We start from the raw sequence: 27,293 nt of genomic DNA on the forward strand, positions 1-27,293 counted from the left end.
TAGGCAAGGGCTCAAGACACCTCTTTTCCAGTGTAAGGCCTGGGCCTTGGGTTCAGACTGTAAGTTTGATAACTGCTAGAGAGGGGTAATGACAGGATTTAGGAGGAGTTGGGATATTATTAAACGTTGGCCTTAATCTCTGCTTCAGGGTCCCCATCTGTAAAATGGGGTAATATTTCCCTGCCTCACAGGAGGTTGGCAAGATTAGTAAGGTTTGCAAAGTGCTGCATATGCGCTAAAAGTTCTTTAAAATCTTTCTATATTTGCAGGTGCAAGAAAAGCTGTTAAACTTTGCCAGACGCTGGGAAAGGGTGATGGGATGGATCACTTGATGATGACCTGTTCCGTTCACTCCCTCTGAAGCACCTGGCATTAGCCACTGTCAGAAGACAGGATACTGAGCTAGGTGGACCTTGGTCTGACCCGTATGGCTGTTCTTATGTTCCTAATTATGTTTGCAGGAGCTCTAAGTGGTTGTCAGAAAACCCATCTATGGGCCAAACTTGAACCCCAGTATGAGCAAGTTCAACTCTGCTCTCTTCAACAGAATTACACTGGGGAGACAATGGATGGCAAAGCTAGCAAAAAAACAATCTTGCAGCTGCCAGAGGGTGTTGCTAAAGGCACCAATGTGAAAGAATTAACACAATGCAGAACACATGGCCCTTTAAAGCAGATCCAGCAAGGCTGACGCATTTAACACAACACAGCTGTGGTGACTTTGCAAGTGTTGCACTCACATTGCCTTAAATTAAATTAAATTATTCAGCGGATTCTATTTAATAGCCTTTTGTTACACAATAGTCACTCCTTTGCTCTCTGGGGCCAGGGGCTGTCTTTTGGGCCTGTATTTGTGCAGCACCGAGCACAATGGGGTCCAGATCCATGACTGGGGACCACGGTAACACAAACAACAGTAAATCACAGAAATGTCAGGCTAGAAGGGACCTCGAGAGGTCATCTAATCCAGCCCATTGTGCTGAAGCAGGGCCAAGTAAATCTAGACCAGCCCTGACAGATGTTTACCCATCCTGTTCTTAAAAACCTCCAATGACAGGGATTCCACAGCCTCCCTTGGAAGTCTATTCCAGAGCTTAACTACCCTGAGAGTTGGAAAGTTTTTTCCTAATTGCCTTCAGAGGCGCTACCCTAATTTATACCAGTTGAGGAGCTGGTCCTGGATTTCATTGATTCATATTTGTGTTACAGTTGATCTGCAAGTCATGTTTTATTGTCTTACATTTTTAAAATTTGCTTGTGCCAACTGACTACTTAAACGTCAGAGGTTGGGGACCTTCAGGATAGCAATTTTACCCAGGTTTTGGAGCAGGGGCTGGTAAAGGCTTCTGTTTAAGGGAGTGGGAGTTTTAGTGGGGAAAGTCCCTTTTATTTGGTTTTGTTGGGAAGAATGTGAATTGCCAAGGAATGTGTGGGCCCCTTACTGAATGAGGGAGGCAACCTAGTGACAGAGGATGTGGAAAAAGCTAATGTACTCAATGCTTTTTTTGCCTCTGTTTTCACTAACAAGGTCAGCTCCCAGACTGCTGCGCTGGGCATCACAAAATGGGGAAGAGATGGCCAGCCCTCTGTGGAGATAGAGGTGGTTAGGGACTATTTAGAAAAGCTGGACGTGCACAAGTCCATGGGGCTGGACGAGTTGCATCCGAGAGTGCTGAAGGAATTGGCGGCTGTGATTGCAGAGCCACTGGCCATTATCTTTGAAAACTCGTGGTGAACCGGGGAAGTCCCGGATGACTGGAAAAAGGCTAATGTAGTGCCAATCTTTAAAAAAGGGAAGAAGGAGGATCCTGGGAACTACAGGCCAGTCAGCCTCACCTCAGTCCCTGGAAAAATCATGGAGCAGGTCCTCAAAGAATCAATCCTGAAGCACTTGCATGAGAGGAAAGTGATCAGGAACAGCCAGCATGGATTCACCAAGGGAAGGTCATGCCTGACTAATCTAATCGCCTTCTATGATGAGATTACTGGTTCTGTGGATGAAGGGAAAGCAGTGGATGTATTGTTTCTTGACTTTAGCAAAGCTTTTGACACGGTCTCCCACAGTATTCTTGTCAGCAAGTTAAGGAAGTATGGGCTGGATGAATGCACTATAAGGTGGGTAGAAAGCTGGCTAGATTGTCGGGCTCAACGGGTAGTGATCAATGGCTCCATGTCTAGTTGGCAGCCGGTATCAAGTGGAGTGCCCCAAGGGTCGGTCCTGGGGCCGATTTTGTTCAATATCTTCATAAATGATCTGGAGGATGGTGTGGATTGCACTCTCAGCAAATTTGCGGATGATACTAAACTGGGAGGAGTGGTAGATACGCTGGAGGGGAGGGATAGGATACAGAAGGACCTAGACAAATTGGAGGATTGGGCCAAAAGAAATCTGATGAGGTTCAATAAGGATAAGTGCAGGGTCCTGCACTTAGGACGGAAGAACCCAATGCACAGCTACAGACTAGGGACCGAATGGCTAGGCAGCAGTTCTGCGGAAAAGGACCTAGGGGTGACAGTGGACGAGAAGCTGGATATGAGTCAGCAGTGTGCCCTTGTTGCCAAGAAGGCCAATGGCATTTTGGGATGTATAAGTAGGGGCATAGCCAGCAGATCGAGGGACGTGATCGTTCCCCTCTATTCGACATTGGTGAGGCCTCATCTGGAGTACTGTGTCCAGTTTTGGGCCCCACACTTCAAGAAGGATGTGGATAAATTGGAGAGAGTCCAGCGAAGGGCAACAAAAATGATTAGGGGACTGGAACACATGAGTTATGAGGAGAGGCTGAGGGAGCTGGGATTGTTTAGCCTGCAGAAGAGAAGAATGAGGGGGGATTTGATAGCTGCTTTCAACTACCTGAAAGGGGGTTCCAAAGAGGATGGCTCTAGACTGTTCTCAATGGTAGCAGATGACAGAACGAGGAGTAATGGTCTCAAGTTGCAGTGGGAGAGGTTTAGAATGGATATTAGGAAAAACTTTTTCACTAAGAGGGTGGTGAAACACTGGAATGCGTTACCTAGGGAGGTGGTAGAATCTCCTTCCTTAGAGGTATTTAAGGTCAGGCTTGACAAAGCCCTGGCTGGGATGATTTAACTGGGAATTGGTCCTGCTTCGAGCAGGGGGTTGGACTAGATGACCTTCTGGGGTCCCTTCCGACCCTGATATTCTATGATTCTATGATTCTAAGAGGGGAGAAGATTTTCTGAGGGTTGCTGCTGCTCTCAGCTGTACCAGAATGCTTTTAAAATGTTACAGATAGAAAGCAATTGTTGAACCATTGGGAGACATGATGGAAAGCTGGGCCTATGTTTTCCAAAACAACCAGTGATTTGGGGCATCTCAATTTTTGAGATGCCTTACCAGGACCTGATTTACAGAAAATGGTGAGTGAGCAACCGACCCTCTGACCACCAGTCCCCTTCAAAAAGGTGCCGGCCTCATGTTGGGCACCAGTCCCTTTAGGCCATGGTGTCTATGGGAGGAGAGCAATGTGGAAGTTTTCTAGCTATATCCTTTTGCTGATTTTATTTAGGTTTTTTGGGTGGTTTTTTGGTTTGGGTCACAGTAACACGCTTTGCTCACCTTCAGCCTAACAAAGTTAAATATAATTATCCTAGAGTTGAGAAAAAGCAACATCTAGGTTGGCTTCAGCTTTCACACTGAAAAAAATATATATGTCTATATTCAGGGCTTAATTGCCACAGGGTTTGAGCATCTGCAGCTCCCACTGGGCTTCACTTGTAATCATCATACTCAGCATGCCCGAAAATAAGTCTCTCGGTGCTTAAATTTGCACTTGAATTGGTCATTGAATAACACAAACATTGAGTCATCAAATGAAGCCTGAAGTGAAAGATCTCAGAATGTAACTGTCACAGGATCTCTGCTTATTAAGGATTTGGGAACGGAATTTGCCTCTAAGTCACCAAATAAATCAGAATATGGATTTTAAAAGATGACATACTTAATTTTTCCAAGATTTCTTCATCTGACATCTTCGGCTTTTTCTTCTGTTTCTCTGTATTCCTGGTCATTGTGTCAGGGGATGCTGTGTTGTTTTCAGAGGGTGAAGAGATAGGCGAGGTGGCCACATCTCTGGTAGGAGGCGGTGGAAGGGGCTCTATCACAGAACGGGTGTACACCTTTGCGTTGGGAGGCAAATATGTTTTATTAAAGGAAGATTAAAAATAAAAGACCGCTATGCACAAGACATATGTCCTTAGCAGTAGCATGTGCCAAACACTGAAAGAAATATTACTACAGTAAATAGCATTACAACATTAAGAGCTCCATGGTTGGATGCACGGAAGCTACTCCATTAAGCTGCTCTATGAAAAGCCATGAAGTAATTTACTCCTCTCCCAGAGCAAAGGAGTGTGATTCCCAGCTCAAGGAGACATACTCATGCTGGCTCTGATCGCCTAGCACGCTAAAAATAGCAGTTTGGCTGCAGTGACATGCAACAGGAGGGGTAGGCGCTCCAAGTATGTACCCATCTCAGACCATAGATACGTATTTGGGGAGGCTAACCCCCACACCTCCTGCCACCCCGGCCATATTGCTATTTTTAGCATGCTAGCTCAATCAGAGCTAGCGTGACTATGTCTCCTCGAGCTAGGAATCACACACCCAGCTCAAAATATAGACATACTCTGGGTCACAATTTGTTCTCAAGTATGTTCCTGGGGAAGTGCAGCTGTGCACCACCCCTTACCCTGGCCAGACTCAAGTTGCAGACTAGCCCAAAGTAGTGAAATCTGTAGGAAGGGAACAAAGATTTCCAGCTTGCTCACTGATTTTGTGTGTTCAGGTCGTGGAGCTATCACGGGGGGTGGAGCAGCATCATCCTCGTCATCTTCATCTTCTGAAACTGGCGGTACTGCAGGGGTCTCTGATACAGCCTTCACATTCTGCATTTTGGTTAAAAGACAAAAGATAGCCTTTGGAGTCCCAGAATAATTTTTTTTTTAAATCACTCCCCACAGAAATGGAATCATGCTTCTAACATTTAAGCCCTTCAAATCACAACTGGAATGATTATCAAATGGGTTTGACAAGAAACCGTGGTCAGATCTCTTGGATTATGCTATAAAGTGACAATTTGATGGCCTACGCATACAAACACTTAAACCCACTAGGAAAGTTATGGAACTATTCACATGAGCACATGGGTGTTTGCAGGATCAGGCCCTAAAAGAAATCCATTAACCAGGTTTCTTGGACTCCTGAAGGCTTGCTCAAAATTCTCTGTTGGATAGTAATGCACGCTGGAGGTAATTTGAGATGCATTATGCAGCAACGCCTCAATATCAGATATTTCTGGTTGTTTATAGAAATAGTATTGCACTATAAATTACTAGCTAAGGCTCTGATCCTGAAATGTCCCTGCAGGGAACCTGTTAAGAGCTTAACCAACACATTCCATTTCAAATGGGTTTAGCACAAGCCCTCACTTAAGAGAGAGGGCTGCCCAGAAATTAGCATTATGTGGGTGGAGAGATCCACTGGGTATGGTTTGACCAAAGGTGTCTACGCAAAAAGCATGGGAGAGACACTGAGTAAGCAGCTGGCAACTTAATCCTGAAAATAACCTAAAGAAATCTGGGGTACTATCTGGAAAGAGTAGTTTGGGTGCTGAGAGCCAGAACATTGTACCCTGTTTGATTCATTCTCAGGGAAACAGGATTTTCTACATTCCTTGTAAATAAACAATGTTGCAAAATACCAGACTCCATCACTGACTTCTATTCCCAACTAGAAAGCCCTAGGGCCTCGAACTTTGACTAGCTGCTCAGATCAGCAGGGGTATGAAGTGTCATTGAAGGCGATGAAGCTCTACACATGGTCAGATTGTAGAATGAGGCTAAGTCAAAACTATACTTTGCTACATGATTTTTTTCATTACATGAAACCACAAAGCCAGATAAAAGGGACTGCAATTGCACATGGCTGTATGAAGAGACTGATCTTTAGAAGCAGGAAAAGCTTGTTTTCAATTTAAAGAGATCTGTGCCTCGATTTCCCCTCTATACAATGGGGATAACTTATGCTCATGGCATACAAACAAAAATCAGAGTATTTTATGGTGGGTTTTTGGGGGGTTTTTGGTCTTTCTGGAAGGTTGGAACATAATTACTTTTATTCTTAGAATCCAGAATGATAACACACAGTAACCAAAATCAGAGATAGACAAAGCAGGCTGCTCCATAAGACAGCAAGGCACAACTCACCCCACCTTGTTCTTGAATTGTTCTCTGCAGATTGATGAGTGAGTGTATGTTTCCCTACAGACCCCCTAACTTACGAGCAGGACCAGGAAACACCCCATACCACTCAAAGTGATAGCTTGCAATTCCAACAAGTTTCTCAGTGCACCACAATAATAATAATAATCTTTCATCTGACTAGGTTCTAGGCGCTCCCGGTGGGGACTGTCTCTCACTGCACATTTGTAATGACCAAAACTGAATTTAATAGAAGTCAGTTTGATCTAGAGATGTGTCCAGGAAACAAAATTTTGGGTGCAGATCCAAACTGCATAGTTCAGGGGTGTTTGGATCCCATGTTTTGGTTCAGGTCATCTAAATCTGATCTAGTGCAAAGTACACTGCAATTTTAGGTAAGAGGCTTCCGATTTTAGGACTGGACTCAACAGCAGTATGTCCAGCACCCATATTTTACACAGCTCCTACAGTGTGGATATCTGACTTGTTTTTAATCTGGTCTATATGTGCTTAATACCTATGTCCCTGAAAGCAGCATGATTTATGCATAAAATGTTCCCAAATCAAAGCAACTAGTGGTGACCTGCATATCCAAATCGACATTATGAAATGTGCCTAGGACACCTGTCCCACTGGGAATTGAACGAAGTCTACCAACAGTCATCAGATGGTAATGATCTGGGACAGATCTGAACAGGGCTCTTAGAGAATAAAGGGCTCCTTCTTCATTTACCATTCTCCTGAGCCATCATGTCACCCAGCTACAGGTGAAGGTAGTTTTCAGTCCTCAGATTTGTTTTGTGCCACTTTGAGTCTAGGGACTGTGAGAGTTTTTCTTCAAGTATGGCAAGCAAACAGACAGGCTCGCTACTTCTTTCCCAAAGATATTATTAAAAATAGTGACCACACCTGTGATTAGTACCAGTACCGCCCCCCCCCCCCCCCCCGCCTCCCGTGCAAAAGAAACCAACCTGCTTTTCCAGTAGATTCTCATTCTGGGACAACCCTAAGTGGCAGGAATAGATCCTGGGCAGATTGTTAGCACAGCTAAAGCATGTTGCTGTGCCAACAAAACAAGGGTTGGCAGAAGCACCGCACTGATTTTAATAACCAGAGTAATAAATAACACGGCTCTGGGTGCAGATTAACTTCCGTTGCACGGTGTTTGTTATGGTCTCACCTACTGAGAAACAAGACTGACTTGTTCTCACCTAAACAGATGGCTGAGATCACTGTGGCCTCAGCACCTCTATATCCTTACAGCGATACCATATTCTCCAGCAGCAGTCAGACACTGTCCCCTGCACTGATGCTGTGGAAGGTCTGCATGCCACCCCTTTCCATATTATGGTCAGGATTGGGCCCAAGCCATGAAGTTTAGATCCAAATCCACACACTTTTCCAAAGTTAAAGGATCAGGCTGAAATCAAATTTAGTGTTGTGGATCAGGCTCAATACTGACAGGTCCTACTTCAGTAATACATATGGGATATAGTAGCTATATGGATCTAGAAAGCCTTTTCAAATCTGATAGAGTCTCCTTATTTCTACATATTCATAACTGAAAAATAATACACTTCACAATCCCTTCCTACATAAGGGACACAGTCAACAAACAAAAACCAAAATCACTACTGCCTGAATTTTTTGTAAACTTACTATTGATAGAAGTGACAGCCTAAACTGACTATAACAAAGACTGGTAAAAACAAAACTTCTCTATTTTTCCAGTTTCCTTTGTTTATCTGAGCACACTTTGTATACAGTCAATTTCACAGTTTCCCTGTTATTGTCATTCTCCTGTTCGTGTGGGACAGAAACAGGACAAATTTAAGTGTGATTGTAAAACTACAAAAATTAGCAAGGGCTACTCAGGGAGAAGAGTAGAACCTGAAATTACTTTTATTTATTATTTTGAAATAGACTAGATTTAAAAATCCTAGTATTACTTTACAAAATAGTGACTGTATCAAAGTGCATATTTCCCCTGATCACCACAACAGTAATATTTGTCTTCATGCTTTGGGTTCATTTTTAGTTTTGATTGTTCGGTTTCCCACCAGTTCCTTAGAGCTGGCAGAGAGACAATAATATGACAATATTAAACCAAAGTTACATCCGTAAAAGTTAGTAAGTTTAACTGACCCTACGTCTCCAGCCTTCCTCATACATTTAAAAACTGAGGGGCGCTTGCTTTATCAAAATTTGAGGGCCTAATTCTGCAAGACATTGAACGTTACCTAAGGAGGTTCTGACTCAAAAATTAGTAAGATAAGGCTGCTGAGCTCCTCACAGAATCAGGCCCCAGGTCAACAGCCAGGCAAGATGACAGCTTCCCGCTTCCTTATTAGATGTTAGCACAGTTAAACAGTTTAAGTTACTAATGACAGACACATTTTTACAACAAGAGGAAACAGTTACAAAAGCTTACAATGTAAGTTTTCCGTTTCCTTTATAAGGCAGACCCAAACATAGTTGGATAGGCATGCATTGCCTCTGGATGAAGAGACAGCAAACTCACTCCAGATAAAGGTATTGTAGTGAGGAAATGCATTTAGGGATTAATAACAAGAATTTTAGTTATAAGCTAGGGACGCATCAATTAGAAGTAACGGAGGAGGAAAAGGACCTTGGAGTATTGGTTGATCATAGGATGACTATGAGCTGCCAATGTAATATGGTCGTGAAAAAAAGCTAATGTGGTCTTGGGATGCATCAGGAGAGATATTTCCAGTAGGGATAAGGAGGTTTTAGTACCGTTATACAAGGCACTGGTGAGACCTCACCTGGAATACTGGGTGCAGTTCTGGTCTCCCATGTTTAAGAAGGATGAATTCAAACTGGAACAGGTACAGAGAAGGGCTACTAGGATGATCCGAGGAATGGAAAACTTGTCTTATGCAAGGAGACTCAAGGAGCTTGGCTTGTTTAGCCTAACTAAAAGAAGGTTGAGGGGAGATATGATTGCTCTCTATAAATATATCAGAGGGATAAATACCAGAGAGGGAGAGGAATTATTTAAGCTCAGTACCAATGTGGACACAAGAACAAATGGATATAAACTGGCTACCAGGAAATTTAGAGTAGAAATTAGACGAAGGTTTCTAACCATCAGAGGAGTGAAGTTTTGGAATAGCCTTCCAAGGGAAGCAGTGGGGGCAAAAGATCTATCTGGCTTTAAGATTTTAAACTCAATAACTTTATGGAGGAGATGGTATGATGGGATAACATGGTTTTGGTAATTAAATATTCATGGTAAATAGGCCCAATGGCCTGTGATGGGATATTAGATGGGGTGGGATCCTAGCTACCCAGGAAAGAATTTTCTTTAGTATCTGGCTGATGAATCTTGCCCATATGCTCAGGGTTTAGCTGATCGCCATATTTGGGGTCGGGAAGGAATTTTCCTCCAGGGCAGATTGGAAGAGGCCCTGGAGGTTTCTCGCCTTCCTCTGTAGCATGGGGCATGGGTCACTTGCTGGAGGATTCTCTGCTCCTTGAAGTCTTTAAACTACTATTTGAGGACTTCAATAGCACAGATATGAGTGTGAGGTTTTTTGTAGGAGTGGTGGGTGAAATTCTGTGGCCTGCGTTGTGCAGGAGGTCAGACTAGATGATCATAATGGTCCCTTCTGACCTAAATATCTATGAATCTAAGATGATGATGGAGCGGTTATATTTTTGTAAATTATTTTGTTTAATCCTTTTGTGTTTGCTTACTTAAAAAATACCGCACACACGCACACACACACACACCTCCAATGTCCAACAAACAGCAAAACTTTTAAATTGTATCTTCTCAGTAAAAGGAGGTGCTGAACATGTGCTGGAATAGTTGGAGTACAGGTCAAGAAGAGAGAAGACCTTTCATTTTATTTGTCAAGATTAATTTAGTTAATCATCAACAGTGGTTCACTAATCAGACCTTGCATGCTAATAATTAAATTTGGTCAGACCATAGACATTTATTGATATCTGATAAAAAACAGGCTGGCTTTCATTTTCCAGATTATTTCGCATAGGGGAAACTGCTGTTCACTAATATAGAGTCCAGAAATAGATCTGTTTCTATGAACGCAGCAATATTCGCTAACAAAAATCACTTGGAATATAAAGCAGTAAACTCAATAGCAGAGTTTACAGGAAAAGGAAAAGAAACATTTGTAGGCCAGAATGACAGACACCCCAATTTATACCAATTTTTAAAAGTTAAGATGACAATTAATTCTGCTTAGCAGTGTTCCCTCTAATTCTTCCCACACATGTGTGGGATGAATTTTGTTATGTGCACCAACATAGGGATGAGGGGTTTGGGATGTAGGAGGGGGCTCCAGGACTATAGTGAGGAGAGAGGACTCTCTTCCCACAGCAGCTCCGGGCTTGGGCTGGGTTTGGATCGGGCGCCTCTCCGCCGGCCGCAGCACGTCCCTCACCAGCAGCCCAGAGCAGCAGCAGCGGCTGTGGGCTCCTTTCGGCCCCCTCCCGCCCCGCCTCTCCCTGTCACTGGCAGGCAGCCAGCGGCTGCTGCCTACTGGTGGGTGATGGAGGCAGAGAGAGGAGCCCTCAGCCGGCCACCTGAGAGGAGCAAGTGGGTTGGGGGGAGCGGGGTCGTAGAAGCCCTGGGCCAGTGGGCCTAGAGAAGCGTGAGGGAGGGGCTGGAGAGGAGCCAGTCTTGCAGCCGCTGGGCTGCAACACAAGTGAAGTGGAGCACCGGGCCGGGCTGCGGGGCCCCTGCCGAGTGTGGGCCCGGTGCCATGATAAACCAGGTACTGTCTGGGCCAGGCTGGTTCTGGGGTGCCCCGGCAGGTCCAGGGCTGGGGGAGAGGCATCTCTGCCCTCCGCAGCTGTAAGCACGTGCGCAGTGCTTGACAGACAACTGCACGGCGACACAGCCTCGCTGCTTAGAGGGAACTTAGCTGCTCAGCCATATTTTGGGTAGGCTAGAAGTGAAAGAGAATGTTGATTTTAAATATAAAAATGTCTCTACAGCTATAGTTTTATTTTATGCACATTGTTAAACTTAAAATATAAAAAATATATGATGTTTTTAAGGCCCGGCTTGACAAAGCCCTGGCTAGGATGATTTAGTTGGGGTTGGTCCTGCTTTGAGCAGGGGGTTGGACTAGATGACCTCCTGAGGTCCCTTCCAACCCTGATATTCTATGATTCTATGAAACAAACATTAATAAAAGAAACAGAAAGCTCACCAGTGTATTTGATGAACTGTACTCCTCTGCAGATTTATCTGAAAACAAAACAGAACAGATACAATTGGAATTATTATAAATTACTTGTATTGCTGCCCAAGCATGCCAGGCACTGCACGAACCCATAGTGACAAACACTGCTCCTAAGAACTTTCAAGCTAAACAGAGGGTAGGAGAAAGGAAGTATTATCCCCAATTCACAGATTGTGACTCATGGCACAGAGTGATTAAGGGGTTTAAGTGACCTACCCTGCATCACACAGCAAGTCTGTGGCAGAACCAGGGATTCAACCCAGATCTCCTGGGTCCCAGTCCAGTGCCTTAGCCACAAGACACCAGACTAGCATACTGAGCCCCATGAATACAAATGGAAAACTCAGAAGTGCTCAAAGGTGTTTTTCTTCAATCTTTGGCCTCTAGAGAATGCAAGGGTAGCAGATGATCAAGAACAGCTTAGCACTTAAAAAAAAATTAAAAAGGGACAGAGTATTATGAAGAAGACTTAAAGTATAGTTCCAGGTGTAGATATTCCATGTTTTTGTCCCACTACTAATGTGACACCTTTTGTTCCGAAAAGTCCAGAAGTGCTTTCCAAGATATACATGTCACTTCCCCCAGCACTGGAATGCAGCCATCTCAGATGCTGAGCCACCACCAGGGGTGTTTGGTGGGTAACAAACCTGTGACCTTAGCTGGTAGCAACAGCAGGTTCTGATCCTCTATGTAAACCAGCCCCTACTGTTGGCGCAATACATGTAGCCAGGGCCTTATGCAGGCTTTTCCAGAAGAGTGAAAAATGCCAGTGAACAAAAGTCTGTGCAGAAGCACTCAAGAACTGAGGATGGAGCACACAGACCCCAGCAGGGGAAGCTATTACAAATTCCAAGACATTTCTCGCTTCTTTGAGCAGTTTTTAAAAGAGGCCCCAGAACCATGACTTCCCCAGCCCCAACCTCACTGCCACAGACAGAGCCGGCTCTAGGCACCAGCAAAACAAGCAGGTGCTTGGGGCGACACATTTCTAGGGGTGGCATTCCGGCACCGGCCATGCCGCCCCTAGAAATGTGCCCCCGTCGCCCCAGCTCGCCTCCGCTCTGCCTGCTCCCCTGAGCGCGCCACCGCCACTCCGCTTCTCCCCCTCTCCTCCCTCCCAGGCTTGCCGCGCGCAAAACAGCTGTTTCGCGCAGCAAGCCTGGGGGGGAGGGAGGAGAAGCCGAGTGGAAGAAAATCGCATTTCCTTTGTAAAAACAACTCTCAAGGTGTTTTGGCATTTGTTTGTTCGTTTATTTTAATTTTTAAAAGAAAAGTCACAAGGACTTATCAGGGAGTCACATTCAGTAATGCAGAATCAGAGATTTACCACATACCTGTGAAACTCATGTACTTCTGACTGTTGGAGGTCTTTTTGGAATTGTAGAATTCTAGCACATCGAGCACTGCCTGGGGGTTTTTCTTCTGCTCCGATTTGGTGATGTTGGAGGTCTGCAATAACCGAGCCCACTGCTCTGGCATACCCTGTTTGAGACATTCCAAGCAGTTACCACCAAACTCTTGGATGCAGTCTACACTCGGCCTAAGGTTGTTTAAAACATTTAGTTCGGCCACTCAGTTTTTGGGATTTTTCATTGTTTGTGAGAAGGCTTCACACCTTCTCTTCGCCCAGCAACCTAGGTTTGAAATCTAAATCCAGATACTGCAGTCCCATCCATGAAGGCGAACCCTCATGCTCACGTGGAGTTTCACTGAAATCAGCAGGCTCTGAATAGCCCCATAGCTCTGAATCCCGAAGTTCAGATCCAGCTCCCAAAGTTCAAAAGAGGAAGAGGCAGACCCTGTGTTTTGGTTCAGGAAAGTCTTATATGCAATATAAGAAATGTATTATTATGTGACTATCCACTTGTAAAATGACTACAGTGGTAATTTAGATTGGAAGCTCTTTTACCACGTTTGCACAGCACCCAGCACAATCGGGGCTCTGATCCGGATTCAGGCCTCCTGGTGCTATTGTAATGCAGTAGTTCGATAGGCACCAAATCATATTTTGGCCCAGTGCTGGTTGTGACCATTTTGTAATTCTAACAGCATCTAATTGAGCGTCTCCCAAACATTAAATACAGAATTTCAACACAGAAACGTGGCTTTAGCCACAAGTGAAATAAATTTGGTGACCGCATTTGTCAAGCTCACAAAAGACACTGAATAATTTGGTATTATTGTTTTGCATACTAGTGTGTTAGGGACTTTACAGGTTACGGCTCCGCCGCCCCTCCCCCAATAGCTAGTCTACATTCAAGGATAGATTGGTGGATCTGCTAGTCAGATGTGACAAACTGTTGCATTTTGGTTAGCTCAGGAGAGCCCCAGAGGCAGTGATATGAACTACTACTGAGTGTAAGCAGGATTACAGCATAACCCTGTCCTCCCAATATTCTGCACATCAATAAAAAGGATAATGCGAAATAGATGCCATTAGCCTAAGGAAAGCACATGCTGCACACGAACAGGAGTGTTTGTGGGGAGCTGGCTGCTTCCTAAAGGAGAACTTTGAAGCTCAGTGAGACATAGCTGTCAGGGACAGCTTAACCTTTTCTGTTGCCCTGGCTCAGCAATGCAAAAAAAGCTGGCTCACTGTCCACTTCAACTAAGAACAGCTAGTGAAAAACTGGCCCACAGACCACCTTTCTGGAGCATATTGGTGCCAGGTTTGACAACTGGCAAACTTCCGGCAACCAGGTTATATTACTCCTGAGGGAATTCTGTGCCAAAAAAAAAAAAAAAAAAATTCTGCGCACATTTTAAAATTCCACAAAATTCTGCAAATTTTATTTGTCAATAAATAAATGTGGAGGCTCCAGCAATGGAGGCAGTGAGGAACACAAGCCACTGGCTGTACAGAGATGGGAGATCACCTGCAGCCCCTGCCCCAGGACAGGGACTCAGCAGTGAGGCTGCACCTGACCCTGACACAGCACAAGGGCCAGGCCTCCTCAGAAACACCCGGGGCCCTGCCCCTCTGTGCCAGGCGCACCAGGTGTGGACGGGCAGGCTCAACCCAGCAGAATCCAAGTGTGGAGGGGCTCAGTGTGGGTTGAGAGGGTTCTGTGTGGTGCAATCTGGGTGTGGGCAGCTCAGTGGTGAATGTGGATGCACAAGGGCTCATTGGGGGGATTCCAGGTGCAGGGGGAATGGGATTCTGCAGAGGGGTCCAGGTGAAGGTGATTGGAGCTTGGCAGGGAGGGGGGGCCTCAGGAGGGTGGGGGTGCTGCTGCTGAGGGGACACCGCATGCCGGGTTTCTACTTCCCACCCCCATTCCTTCCCCCTTCCCCATTCCCTCCTTTTCCCCTCCCCATAGTCTCCTACCCCTATCCCCCTCCCCTCACTCCTATCCCACTCCCCCTGCCCTATCCCACCCCCCTTACTTCCGCACTGCCCTGCCCCACTGTGGGCACTCAACCTTGTACAGAAAACAGGAAGGCTCCCAAGCACACAGAAGAGGAGCACAACCAGCACTAGGCCCCAGAAGGCAACATCCAGCTGCAGAGTCAGCAGCCGGAGCTGAACCTTCCTTCAGCCAGGTAGGTCTGCTCTTGCAGAAATGGGGGGCCTCCCCACTGGAGGCAATGGCATGTGACCCCACATGCTCCCCCACACCTTGCCTCTGTTGGAGGGCTGGGGCAATGCCTCCCCCAAACTCGCTGCTCTGTGCACCAGAAACCATGTGGGCGCATGACTGCTCTTGAGGCTTTCCTTTGCTTCCTTGTTATTTTCTGCAGAGAAGCAAAGAAATATGCGGAGGAACCTGAATTCTGCATCCACGCAGTGGCACAGAATTCCCCCAGGAGTACTCTACACATGAATTACACTGGGTGGGATTCTCTGGCCCGTGTTATGCTGGCGATCGGACAAGATGATCACAATAGTCCCTTCTGGCATTACTTTATGAAAGATGAATATGTCCCAGCTCCATTAATGATAAACAACTGTGTAATCCTCCTTTCCCCCCAGAAACACTTACCGTGAATTCTCCTGTGACAGCATCAAATCCAACATGAATCGTGTGTTCAAAATCTGAAGGGAGGGAAATTTCTGGCCGTTCTTTCTCCTTCTTTTTATTGGCTGTATATGAGAGAGAGAGAGAGAGAGAGAGAGAGAGAGAGAGAGAACGAACATCAAGAACAAAGAATACTTCCATGGCAGTTCACAGTACATCCTCTGCAACCAAATACACAACAAAAACATATGATCTGTGGCAACGTGAAAAAGATTCTGACTGCACACTGATAAAGATTTAATCTTATGGGACAACCATATTCTGATATTCTTGATATTTGCATTTGTAGGCCACACAGAGCCCAGAGAGGGTGATGAGTCCACACACAAATGGGAGAGACTGTCCCGCATAGTTTATGTTTTCCAGCTGCTGTCTTGTCAAATGCAAAACAAATGCTACTCAGCTATATAGGCAGACCTTGTTCCCCAAAGTATTCATATCACCAAAACGGAGGTTTTAAAGACACCCACCTACCCTAAAAGCCACCATTTTAACCCATTATATTGCAAACATGTATTGTGTTTTCCAAGTTTAACCAGGTAGTCTTATTTGAGTCCTGTGCTCATAAGACCAGATTCTGCTCTCAACTGTATCCATAAAAATCCAGAGTAACATTATAGAGGTTAATGGCTTTACTCCAGATTGATCATGTACTGTGAAACAGAGCAGAATAAGGTACATAGCCTTAAACGTTTGTCTAAAACAACATTAAGTCCTTGGGTATTTTTCAGTGTAAGTGGAGAGAATGTTAAATAGTGACAGCTTTGGAAAAGGGAGGAATGAAAGAAGGGCAGATGGAATACTGGAGGATCCCACACGGAGAGAGACACTAGGAGGAACCAGAAGTATCTTCTGGTGAACAGATGTTGAGCATCTGCAGCATGCAGGGCAACCAAAGAGGGGAGTAGCAGCCGCAATTGGCAGAAATACAGAGGAAGCTGAGGGCAGGGAGAAGGAAAGTGAGACAAAGGTATGCTGAGAAAGCCAATAGATCAAGGAGGCTCAGGAACTCTAAGACAACTGAAATGGATGTGTGAAGTACTAGAACAGTGGTTCTTAACCTTTACTGCAGCCTGCACCCCTTTGGTTCTCAAAATATGTTTTTGCACCCCTTATCAAAAATTGTTGAAATAGGTCAGTTCTTTAAACCTAGATATATCATAATTACAGCATGAAAGAGAGAGAGAATTATATACATATAAACATAGGTTTGATTAAACAAAGTAGTTGTACTTACGTGCCTGTGCTTAATTTGTGTTTTCGATGATTTACCAACTAAAAAAATCTGGCATGTCTCGCACCCCCAGAAAGGGCATCTTGCACCCCAGGTTAAGAATCACTGTACTAGAGCATTAAAGAATGTTAGAACATTTACTGTCGAGAATTCATGGCACGGAACTTTTTAACTTCTATATTTGGATTTACTGAATACCAGGATATCCTGCTAAACACCTAAATTCTGCGTCTGTAAGGATACAACTTTTCACTAACCAACATCTCCAGCATCCATTTTCAAACAGCATAATGAGCAAGTCAAGCTTTGCTCCACTGATTGCAGCTACTGCTTTCAAATTCATATTAAATACAAAAATGCATATTCAAGAAGAAGTCTCAATAAAACAGGGCTGTAGCTTGGATAAGCCTAAATTACAGACTGGGTAAACAATGTTTTCAATAATGAATTAAATAATTTAATTGCATCTACTGCATTAAAAATTCATAGTTCTCTCAATATCCAGCTCTCATGCAGAGATTAAATTGGAGATAAAGCCGCATTGGCTCATTCTAGTAAACATGACTGTGCTTTGTATACATGTGGACATGAATTGTAATCTTTGTCGGGAATCTCACGATTCTTTTGAGGCCCACGTAACTGAAGTGAGTAACCATGTGATCTTATGGCTGTAACATTGGTCTTTCCTCAAAGCACCAGCTTCCTACTGCTTATCCACCAGTCATGTCATGTCATGTCTAAAATTTGATTGTAAACTCTTTGGGGCAACCACCAACGACCTGATTCTAATCTCTCTTAATTTGTGCGATTCCTAACCGATGTGAGCAAGATTAGAATCAAGCCCCACGTTTTCCTATTTGTCCAGTAGAGCCCCAAACACAGCTTTGGAGGTGGTAAAAATAAGAATAACTACTTCTAGACCCGGTTTAAATAAGCAGGCACTCAATGCTTAAACAGGCTTTCTGATTCTAATGAACTTGCTCAAATCGGAGAAACAGATCTCAAAGCATAAATGCATTAAAATATTAACACTATCATTGCTTTTCATTGACGATACTGTATATCACAGAATGAGGTATAGGCTAAAAAGGATTAGATTTAAAGACACTGCCAGCCTTGCGCTACACTTTAATCCCACTTTATAGCCTTTATGGATATCTTACCCTGGGCTTTGTAATGGCACATATGGGACAAACGAAAACTCTTTAGGAGTTTCAGAAGAAAAACAATCTTCCTAGAAATACCCATCTATTGTTGATTACTTTATTTCCATTAATGCCCCCATTAAACTGTAAGGTTCTGAGGAATAAAAGTAAACTGAAATGTATGCTTGAAAAATTTCAGTGAGTGGCCATGATTACATTCTCACAGTGAACCTTTCATAAACTAGCAAGTTTTTTCTGTAATGTGCCAGACACTGGGTATGAGTTCCTCAGATGAAGATAATAATTCTCTCTCAATACAAGGGGGACTTGCTAACTCAAAATCCTCGGTTGAGAATTCCAAGACAATAATAGACTTTCCAACTAATTAATATCTCGCGAGAGAGGCTGAGCACCCACAAATCTCACTGAAGACAACGAAGCTGTGGATCAGCACGTCTAGGCATGACACCCCCTCACCGTTAAGTCTATATCCAAACATCAGAATTATGTCAGAAGCTGAACTACCCAGTAAGGAGGCCAGAATTCCACAATGCTACCCAACCCGCACAATGGAAAAGCTAGCCACATAACACCATAGCTCCGAGGCATTCTAAGTTGGAGCTCCACCAGGGACAGCTTCTGATTCACCCCACAGAACCTCAAGTCATCTTACCACCTCTTCCTGAGCCACTTGGAAAAGTCACCTGGAACACTTCCTACCCCTCTAGCATTTCAGTAGGTGGTGCTATTGTAGCCATACAGCAGACACAGCTCTGCAAAGGAGAAACCATCATCATTCAGCTCATTGAATCAATGAGGTTCTTTCCATAATTGTTTTATATGACTTGCTACCGAAGTATTTGCCAATACTGCTTTCTGCAATCCTCAATTTATAATAGTATAAAAAAATCAATCTAAAGTCCAATATTATTGGTCAGGCCTGCTCCTCAGTGTGCCAGAGCTGTACAGTCTTTATGCAGTTCCATCACAGTAGAGATTATACCCTACCTTAATTAGCCCTTCTTTTACTCCAGCCAACTCAGTAGCTGAACTGTAAGCCTTAATTAAGCTGGGTTCTTGTAGTAATTAGGTTCGTGCATTAGGAGATTCTCTAAGGCTGATCAGCCAACGGATTTTCTATTGACAATTCATCAGCACTTCACGTCAGGAGTGTGGTCGGCAGTCGGAGGTTACTTGAATGAACTCACATATTGGTCTGTCAGTCGTCCTACCAGGAGCCAGGGTGGCAATCAGGCTAAAAGGCCTCTGACAGAGGCAGCAGGAGAAAGCTGCCACTCTGGTTCGGGCAGGTGCATTGCAACAGAAGACTCTTCTGGCCTTGGCAATGATTCTCTTTTGCCTGAGTGGCTACCATGTTGGAATGTCCACAAGAAGCCAACATCCTCTGACATCAATGGTGGTCTGCTCACGGACTTCAAATTGGAGCTGGATCACACCCTCGATGCAAAGAAAACCCAGAGTTGCTGAAGCATCACATTATGGCACTCCTCCTCTTTAGCTCCCAGTTTTGGTGGGGAAGGAAACAATCATGTCAGTATAGAAACAGACCTGGTAGCGTAGCCCTTTTATGGGAAGTATGCAGACAGTGGTCAGCAAACAAGCCTGCAACAGCCAACAGCAAGGGTGCTGTCCTATCTGCTAGAGACAAAAACTACGCAGGACTCAGATCTGGAAAGCTCCTTTGGAACAAGTTACATAACCTCAAAAGGCTCTATTACCTTGTCGTCGCCTATTGGTAGAAAAAAACTATGTATCTGGTGCTGAGACACCAAACACTGTACTTACCATTGTATACACAGTGGGAGAGAGAAACCTGGGCCAGTTTAAAAAAAAAATAATAAGTAGATGTTTTATTAACATTTGAGAGCATGACAGGTAAAGGGGGGATAGGGAAAAGTTATAGACGTGTTATGACAGCCAAGGCTTATTTTCACCTAACTGCATGTGAACTGACTCACTTTTAACCAAGTGCTTTGCATTCATGTTTAATGGCATCGCGCATCCTTAACATACCTACACGCCTACTGGAGAATGGCACTGTAATAGATATGAAACTGACTGTCTGCTTCCCAGAGGTGGTTAACTAGTATAAACAGCAATTAAGTTACTCTTAGGCCACAGAACTAGGATTACTCTTTTCCTTCTAGCAAGGATTTAGGAGCCTGACTCCTTATTGAAACAGCTGAAAATGTAGATACAAAAATTAGAGAAAGATCTTATTTATTTAGCACCCAACTACCATGGCGATGGACACTATGAATCCTTAAAAAGAGACTGAAAAAGGGATATATCACAGAGATGGGCTCCTTACAAACAGATTAAACAGAGATATAAAAGGAAGCAGCACAAATTAAGGACTAGAGAATTTCTTTCATCATTGATTCATGTGATAAATGTACAACCTTCAAAATATACTAATGGAAGAAATTAAAATTGCATGTACAGTACATCAGTTCTGTCCCTTATTCCCATCTTGCCTGTTATATTCCTTATTATAGCTGAAGGAATTCATTCAATACAAGTTAATGGGCAAGAAGTTATAGGGATAGATTATTTTTAGCAGTGGACAATGTTGGTTCCAAAATTCTGAAATAAGATAGGATGACAAAGACTCATCTTAGACATTAAGCTCTTCAGGGCTATGGCTCACATAGCAACATGTGACAGGACTGGTAAGAAATAGTCTTTTAGGCATACTTGCACTCTTCCAGCCTGCTTTCAGTTTCACCAATGCAGAAGGCCAGCAGAGCTCCTTCAGAAGGCCCATCTGCAGTGGTTGCAAAAACCAAGACCAAAAAAACCCCCAAAAAACCCAACAAACAAACCTCACTGAACTTTGGAAAGGCAGCTGTGACAGGCCCTGAGAACAGGGACATTCCCAGTTGTCAGGGACAAAGACACTGTAATCACAGATCTCACAGAAACACACACACACACACACACATACTTTATCAACCAACAGACTAAGAGAAGGAATGGCGAGTTTGTGAGAGTAATGGCATGAATTATTAGGAAAGCAGATACCCAGCTAGTCACCACAGGCAGTCCTTATTCCCAGTATGGCCAAAAAATTTATGTGAACTATTAGACCTTGTGAACTATCCTCTACATTCTAAAGAATCATTAACATCATTCCCCAGCAACATGCAAAGAGGAAACTATTGTAAAGATTAAAATACTGTACTTTTATCTCCTGGCAATATAGATCGGTAAAATCGGTCTCTCTTTTTCTTTTCTTCAGGGTTGGGAGGCAAAGGTTTTGAGCCATGATTTAAAGTCCCAGTGTCTTTGCTTCCAGATCCAATCATAGTGCTGGTATTTCTCATTGGAGGGGCTGGAGGCTTGTCTTCCGCTTCCACACCATTATTAGACATCTTCAGCAAAAGAAGCTGTTACTAGGACCAGGAAAAAGAAATAATCACTTTTGTGCATTTTTTTTTAATTACAGTAGCAAATTGATCCTTCAAATAAATTGTGCATCAGCTCTGTCTTTTAGTTTATGTTAATTACCTGCAGATAACAAACTTGCATAAAAAATTTCTTATGGGGGCCAATGCACAGTCCCACTGAAGTGGTGCCAAAATTCCCATTTATTCACTAGCAATCAGGATTTGGCCCTTGGACCACAACTCTTAATCCGGTCATAATTATTTCCCATACAAAGACAAAGTTTAAAGGTTCTTTCAGAGTTACTGACATCATGCACTGCCTTTTAGGGCTATTTCATTTCATTGAGCTGGTAAAAAAACCACTGGATCCTCCACATGCACACAGTAACTCTTCATGTAAATCATCCTTAAAATGCAGATTTAAACAAAGAAGCTACTGTACTTGCAGAATAACCCATTAGCAGCACAATTAACTCATTCCTCTCACCAAGTGAGATCAAAAGCAATCTTTATACAGCCCAACTGCACATACAACCTGTTGAAAAATGTTGAAATTTTTCATTAAAAATTCAAACAATTTCTGACCAACTCTAGCTGTAAAACAAACCAACCCTATTCCTCAGAATAATCAGATAACTTTCCAAATTTCACAAACAATTAAAAACAAAAAACAAAAACAAAAAAAAACACCTCCTGATTTGAGTCCTTTTATTTGGTAGCAGGTTCTGTCACTAAGAAAAGCCCAGCTCCAAAAAGTGATACAGTAAAATCAGAGCAAAGTTAATTTACAACTTCCAAATCTCCGAGTTGCTCCGGCAGGTGAATCTATGCAGGGACACAGCAATTGCAACCCAGTCTGAGGCGACAGCTACACTACAGAGCTTACAGTGGTGCTGCTGTAGCACTGACGGTGCAAACGTTTACACCAATGGGAGAGAGCTCTCCCGTCGGCTGAGTCACTCCAGCCCCTGCGAGCAGGGGTAGCTACGTAGTTGGCGGGAGAAGCGCTCCCACCGACATAGGCCACCCACTCCAGCACTTATGTAGGCGTCACTTACATCGCTCTGGGGGGTGGCTTATTCACACCTCTGATCAACATAAATTATGCCAACATAAGCTATAGGGCATGGCGTAAGAAAGCCACATTCCAGCAGGGGGCTTTAAAGTACAATAACCCCTCACTTAACGTTGTAGTTATGTTCCTGAAAAAATGCGAGTTTAAGCGAAACAATGTTAAACGAATCCAATTTCCCCATAAAAATTAATGTAAATGGGGGGAGTTCGGTTCCAGGGAAATTTTTTTCACCAGACAAAAGACTATATTATATATTTATATACATATATATATATTATATTACACATACACACAGTATAAGTTTTAAACAAACAATTTAACACGGGTACACAGCGACGATGGTTGTGAAGCTTGGTTGAGGTGGTGGAGTCAGAGGGGGGGATATTTCCCAGGGAACGCCTTGCTGCTAAATGATGAACTAGCCCTCAGCTGAGCCCTCAAAGGTTAACCCATTGTTGTTAATGTAGCCTCACAGTTTACAAGGCAGACAGAGACAAAGACACACACCGCATGTGAGAGAGAGAGGCGACACTGACCCTACTCTAAGTACACTGCCTTTTTAAGTAGATCAGCAAGTTGAAACAGAAGCTGCTGCCAGGAAGCTCCCTCCATCCTGAGCCCTGTCATGTCCCCACCCTGCTCTATATGGAGAAGGGGTAAGCGACAGGGCGGGAGCAGGAGTGAGGGGGACACCCTGACATTAGCCCCCCTCCCTCTTCCTCCCCCCCAGCAAGCAGGAGGCTCCCTGGAGCAGCTCCAAGGCAGAAGGCAGGAGCAGCACACGGCAGTGGGGGGAGGAACAGCTGAACTGCCAGCAATTGATCACCTGCTGGGCAGCTGCCACACAGGGAACTTAGGGGAGCTGACGGGGGGGCTGCCAGTCCACCCTGGTTCCGAGCACCCCCCAGCTCGCTCCAACGGGCTGCTCTTCCTGCAAGCAGTGGACAAAGCAGGCGGCTGCCAAACAACGTTATAAGGGAGCACTGCACAACTTCAAATGAGCACGTTCTCTAACGGATCAGCAACGTAGCAACGAAACAACGTTGACCAGGACGACTAAGTGAGGAGTTACTGTATCAAAGCAGAACTTCATTGATTAGTCTGGCAGTCACAGCAGAGCTTGAGCGACACATTCAAGAGAGTCCCTAAGATCCTAATTTCCAGAGATACAGATGCTCCGCACCTCTGCAAATCAGGCCCTAGACCTAAGTTTCCCAGAGTGGCCATTGATTTTGAGTACCTCCTGCTGGACAGTTACAATGGAGACACCTTGGGCCACTGGATTCAATGTGACTTCTGGGTGCTGATGGCACCCAGTATTTGGAACCTAAGAAAGCCAAACCACAGCAAAGGCAGGTTATTACACCTCACCGAACATGTTTAACTTAGAAGCAGTGACTCCACACAAGCCTGTCTGGAGTCAGTGCTCCTAGAAATGAAATTTGTTTAAAGATTCTCATTTGGGACATTGGTTTGAATGTCAGAGGATAATTTTTGGCAGCCAGGTGGGGCTATTCAGCTTTCCACTTGTCTGGGCGTGTTCTGGCATCTACCTCCTGCCTCCTCCATAATTCAGGTCACTGGCCATCAGCCCCATGCCATTCCCCAGTGTGAAAATGAGCAAGAGCAAAAACAAAGCTGACAGCTGGAGATGCAGAGACCAGGAGCTGCATAAGAAGTTTGGGGGATTTCTTTTGGCACAAATGAAAACACACCAGTAACTCTGACAGCCTTTGGTGAGTAAATATCCTGTTTGACATGAAAACACCCGAGACCATGCTTATACTGAGCTGTCTAGCGTACAGCAGCATCTCTGGTGCCTATAAAATTAGCAGCTCATCTGGATCCAACTGAAACAGAGAAAGGAACAAGCACAGGCTGCCCGGCAATCACTAAAGAAGCCCTGTGTTCATTGCCCTCACACACCTATGATCAGGAGGAAGCAAGTTACTAGGAGGCTGCTAGACAAAGATAGCAGCAGAAAGAGAGATAAATAGCCTCATACTTACCCAATGCCACTCCTCGGGAGCGAGAGTCACTTTTGTCACTGCTGCCTCTTTCCCACTCATCCCAGGTCAGGAAGTGTTGAGGGGGAATGATCAAGCTTTGACAAAAGTGACTATCGCTCCCGAGGAGTGGCATTGGACAAGTATGAGGCTATTTATCTCTCTTTCTGCTGCTATCTTTGTCTAGCAGCCTCCTAATAACTTGCTTCCTCCTGATCATAGGTGTGTGAGGGCAATGAACACAGGGCTTCTTTAGTGACTGCCTGGCAGCCTGTGCTTGTTCCTTTCTCTGTTTCAGTTGGACCCAGATGAGCTGCTAATCAGCCTCCTGGCTACTAGGAACTAGTACCTGGCCTGGTAAGCAGCCAGGCAAAAAAACCTACCTCCCCACTGACTCCCTCTATCTTGCTGTGCCTTACTGCAGCACACTACCAGGAAACAGCGAGAAAAAAGAGGCAAAAAGAAAAGGAGTACTTGTGGCACCTTAGAGACTAACCAATTTATTAGAGCATAAGCTTTCGTGAGCTACAGCTCACTTCCTCAGATGCATATCGTGGAAACTGCAGCAGGCTTTATATATACACAGAGAATATGAAACAATACCTCTTCCCACCCCACTGTCCTGCTGGTAATAGCTTATCTAAAGTGATCATCAGGTGGGCCATTTCCAGCACAAATCCAGGTTTTCTCACCCTCCACCCCCCCACACAAATTCACTCTCCTGCTGGTGATAGCCCATCCAAAGTGACAACTCTTTACACAATGTGCATGACAATCAAGTTGAGCTATTTCCTGCACAAATCCAGGTTTTCTCACATCCCCCCCACCCCCACACACACACAAACTCACTCTCCTGCTGGTAATAGCTCATCCAAACTGACCACTCTTCAAGTTTAAATCCAAGTTAAACCAGAACATCTGGGGGGTGTAGGAAAAAACAAGAGGAAACAGGCTACCTTGCATAATGACTTAGCCACTCCCAGTCTCTATTTAAGCCTAAATTAATAGTATCCAATTTGCAAATGAATTCCAATTCAGCAGTTTCTCCCTGGAGTCTGGATTTGAAGTTTTTTTGTTTTAAGATAGCGACCTTCATGTCTGTGATTGCGTGACCAGAGAGATTGAAGTGTTCTCCGACTGGTTTATGAATGTTATAATTCTTGACATCTGATTTGTGTCCATTTATTCTTTTATGTAGAGACTGTCCAGTTTGACCAATGTATATGGCAGAGGGGCATTGCTGGCACATGATGGCATATATCACATTGGTGGATGTGCATATATCATGTGCATATATCACATTGGTGGATGTGCATATTCTCTGTGTATATATAAAGCCTGCTGCAGTTTCCACGATATGCATCTGAGGAAGTGAGCTGTAGCTCACGAAAGCTTATGCTCTAATAAATTGGTTAGTCTCTAAGGTGCCACAAGTACTCCTTTTCTTTTTGCGAATACAGACTAACACGGCTGTTACTCTGAAAAAAGAGGCAGTGAACACCAGCTGATCCCTTCACTCACCCATCTCCTGCCATGTTGGAAGGGACGCAGGACCAGAGGGGTGACCACAAGAAATAGGGAAGGAAACTGAGGAGAGCTCTGGGGACAGGGCTGGTGGATACAGTGAGGAGAAAGGATGATTGGGTGAAAAGGAGGGAGATAGTGGTGAAGAGAGGAGAGAACCATTTAGATAAAAATGGGGAAAGGGCTTGTAGCTAATGCCCGAGACCAGGAGACAGTTCAGCCACTCACCTGCTGTGAAACCCTGGAGAGGTCACTTTATCTACATGTGCTTCAGTTTCCTCATCTATAAAATGGGGATAATACCCCCTTCCTCACTAGATGGAAGCACTTTAAGATCCTCAAATGGAAGGGGCTACAGGAGTGCCAGTTTCAGCTATTTTATTAAATAGGGGAAACTCGGGTGATCTGAAAATGCTCACTCACTTTACACACGCCCCCCAAAAGTGACATTGCTCACCAGTGGATACCAGTTTTTCACATCTATTTGAGAACTCAGATTTGCAGCTCTCACCTAGGCAACATACACTGGATTCCTCCTCCCATTCAAGCCAGCCAAACCCTTCCTTGGGATTGCCCCACACAACATCTAGGATTGTATTAAAATCTACACTTCCCCTGCTCCTCCAACCAGTACACAGAATGTGTATGGTCAGCCTCCTTCCTCCCCACAACATTTGGAAGGGGGAAAGGGGGAAACACTCCAAGCCACAGGTTTTTTGTTTGTTTCAGGAACTTCCTTGGAAAGCCCTGCAAGTTCCAGCAGCCCAGTCCTAGCAGCCCCGTTCCATATGCATACACCTGAGGTGGTGTTTTCACAGAACTTTGGGACATCAGCCTGGGATGTTTACTTGCCTGAAACAGAAAGAAAACTCACATATTCTGAAGTCCAAAGATTAAAATACAGAACACTGTCAATAGGACAGAGATTCTAAACGTACATTATTGTCAACATCCCACTAAGCTCAGGTTTTGCAGGATAGGTAGGAGCCTCGAGCGGAGTATCCCGATTTGCATTTTCTTCTTAGCGTATGCACAACGTGCCTCAGGTGGCAGGTGACCAGGATTCATTGCCAAAATTTGGTCTGCTGGTTGGAGCATTAACTTCCCTGGCAGGGCCTGTGCAATGATATTTTGCACCCTAGGCGAAACTTCCACCTTGCGCCCTCCCTCCCCCCAGAGCATCGCTTATTATAAACTTTCAGAAATGAATACTGCATAATGTGGCATTGTTCATTAGAATTAATACACATTCAGCTTTTTTCTCTATTTGCAATGAGGCTGCATCAACTGAAAACGAAAAAAATGAAATTTTATTCCTATCAGTTCTTTTTCTTGTTCACTATTAAAAGTAAAGGATAGAGAACACATGTCACTTACTAACTATGAGTCACTATTAGAATTTCATCAGCTTTTTGATG

The 27,293-nt window shown here is 44.3% G+C and overlaps 1 protein-coding gene across 5 annotated transcripts in view; it reads right to left on the reverse strand.

Annotated features, from left to right (window-relative positions):
• PAK1 (p21 (RAC1) activated kinase 1) overlaps positions 1–27,293 on the reverse strand; it is a 119,978-nt gene that overhangs the window by 35,729 nt on the left and 56,956 nt on the right. For 4 of the 5 annotated variants that reach the window (XM_084639214.1, XM_084639213.1, XM_084639216.1 and 1 more), the window contains 6 exons: positions 21,066–21,276; positions 15,446–15,546; positions 12,797–12,944; positions 11,430–11,467; positions 4,792–4,908; positions 3,963–4,140 (listed from right to left, as the gene is read on the reverse strand). In XM_084639214.1, the coding sequence (XP_084495340.1) occupies positions 3,963–4,140; positions 4,792–4,908; positions 11,430–11,467; positions 12,797–12,944; positions 15,446–15,546; positions 21,066–21,255 (772 nt within the window). In that variant the 5' untranslated portion in view covers positions 21,256–21,276. The remainder of the gene's footprint in view (positions 1–3,962; positions 4,141–4,791; positions 4,909–11,429; positions 11,468–12,796; positions 12,945–15,445; positions 15,547–21,065; positions 21,277–27,293) is intronic. The other variant, XM_084639217.1, reaches the window with a different exon arrangement.

The sequence above is a fragment of the Lepidochelys olivacea genome (genome assembly GCF_965140295.1).
Source record: "Lepidochelys olivacea isolate rLepOli2 genome assembly, chromosome: 1".
NCBI classification, from domain to species: Eukaryota; Metazoa; Chordata; order Testudines; family Cheloniidae; genus Lepidochelys; species Lepidochelys olivacea.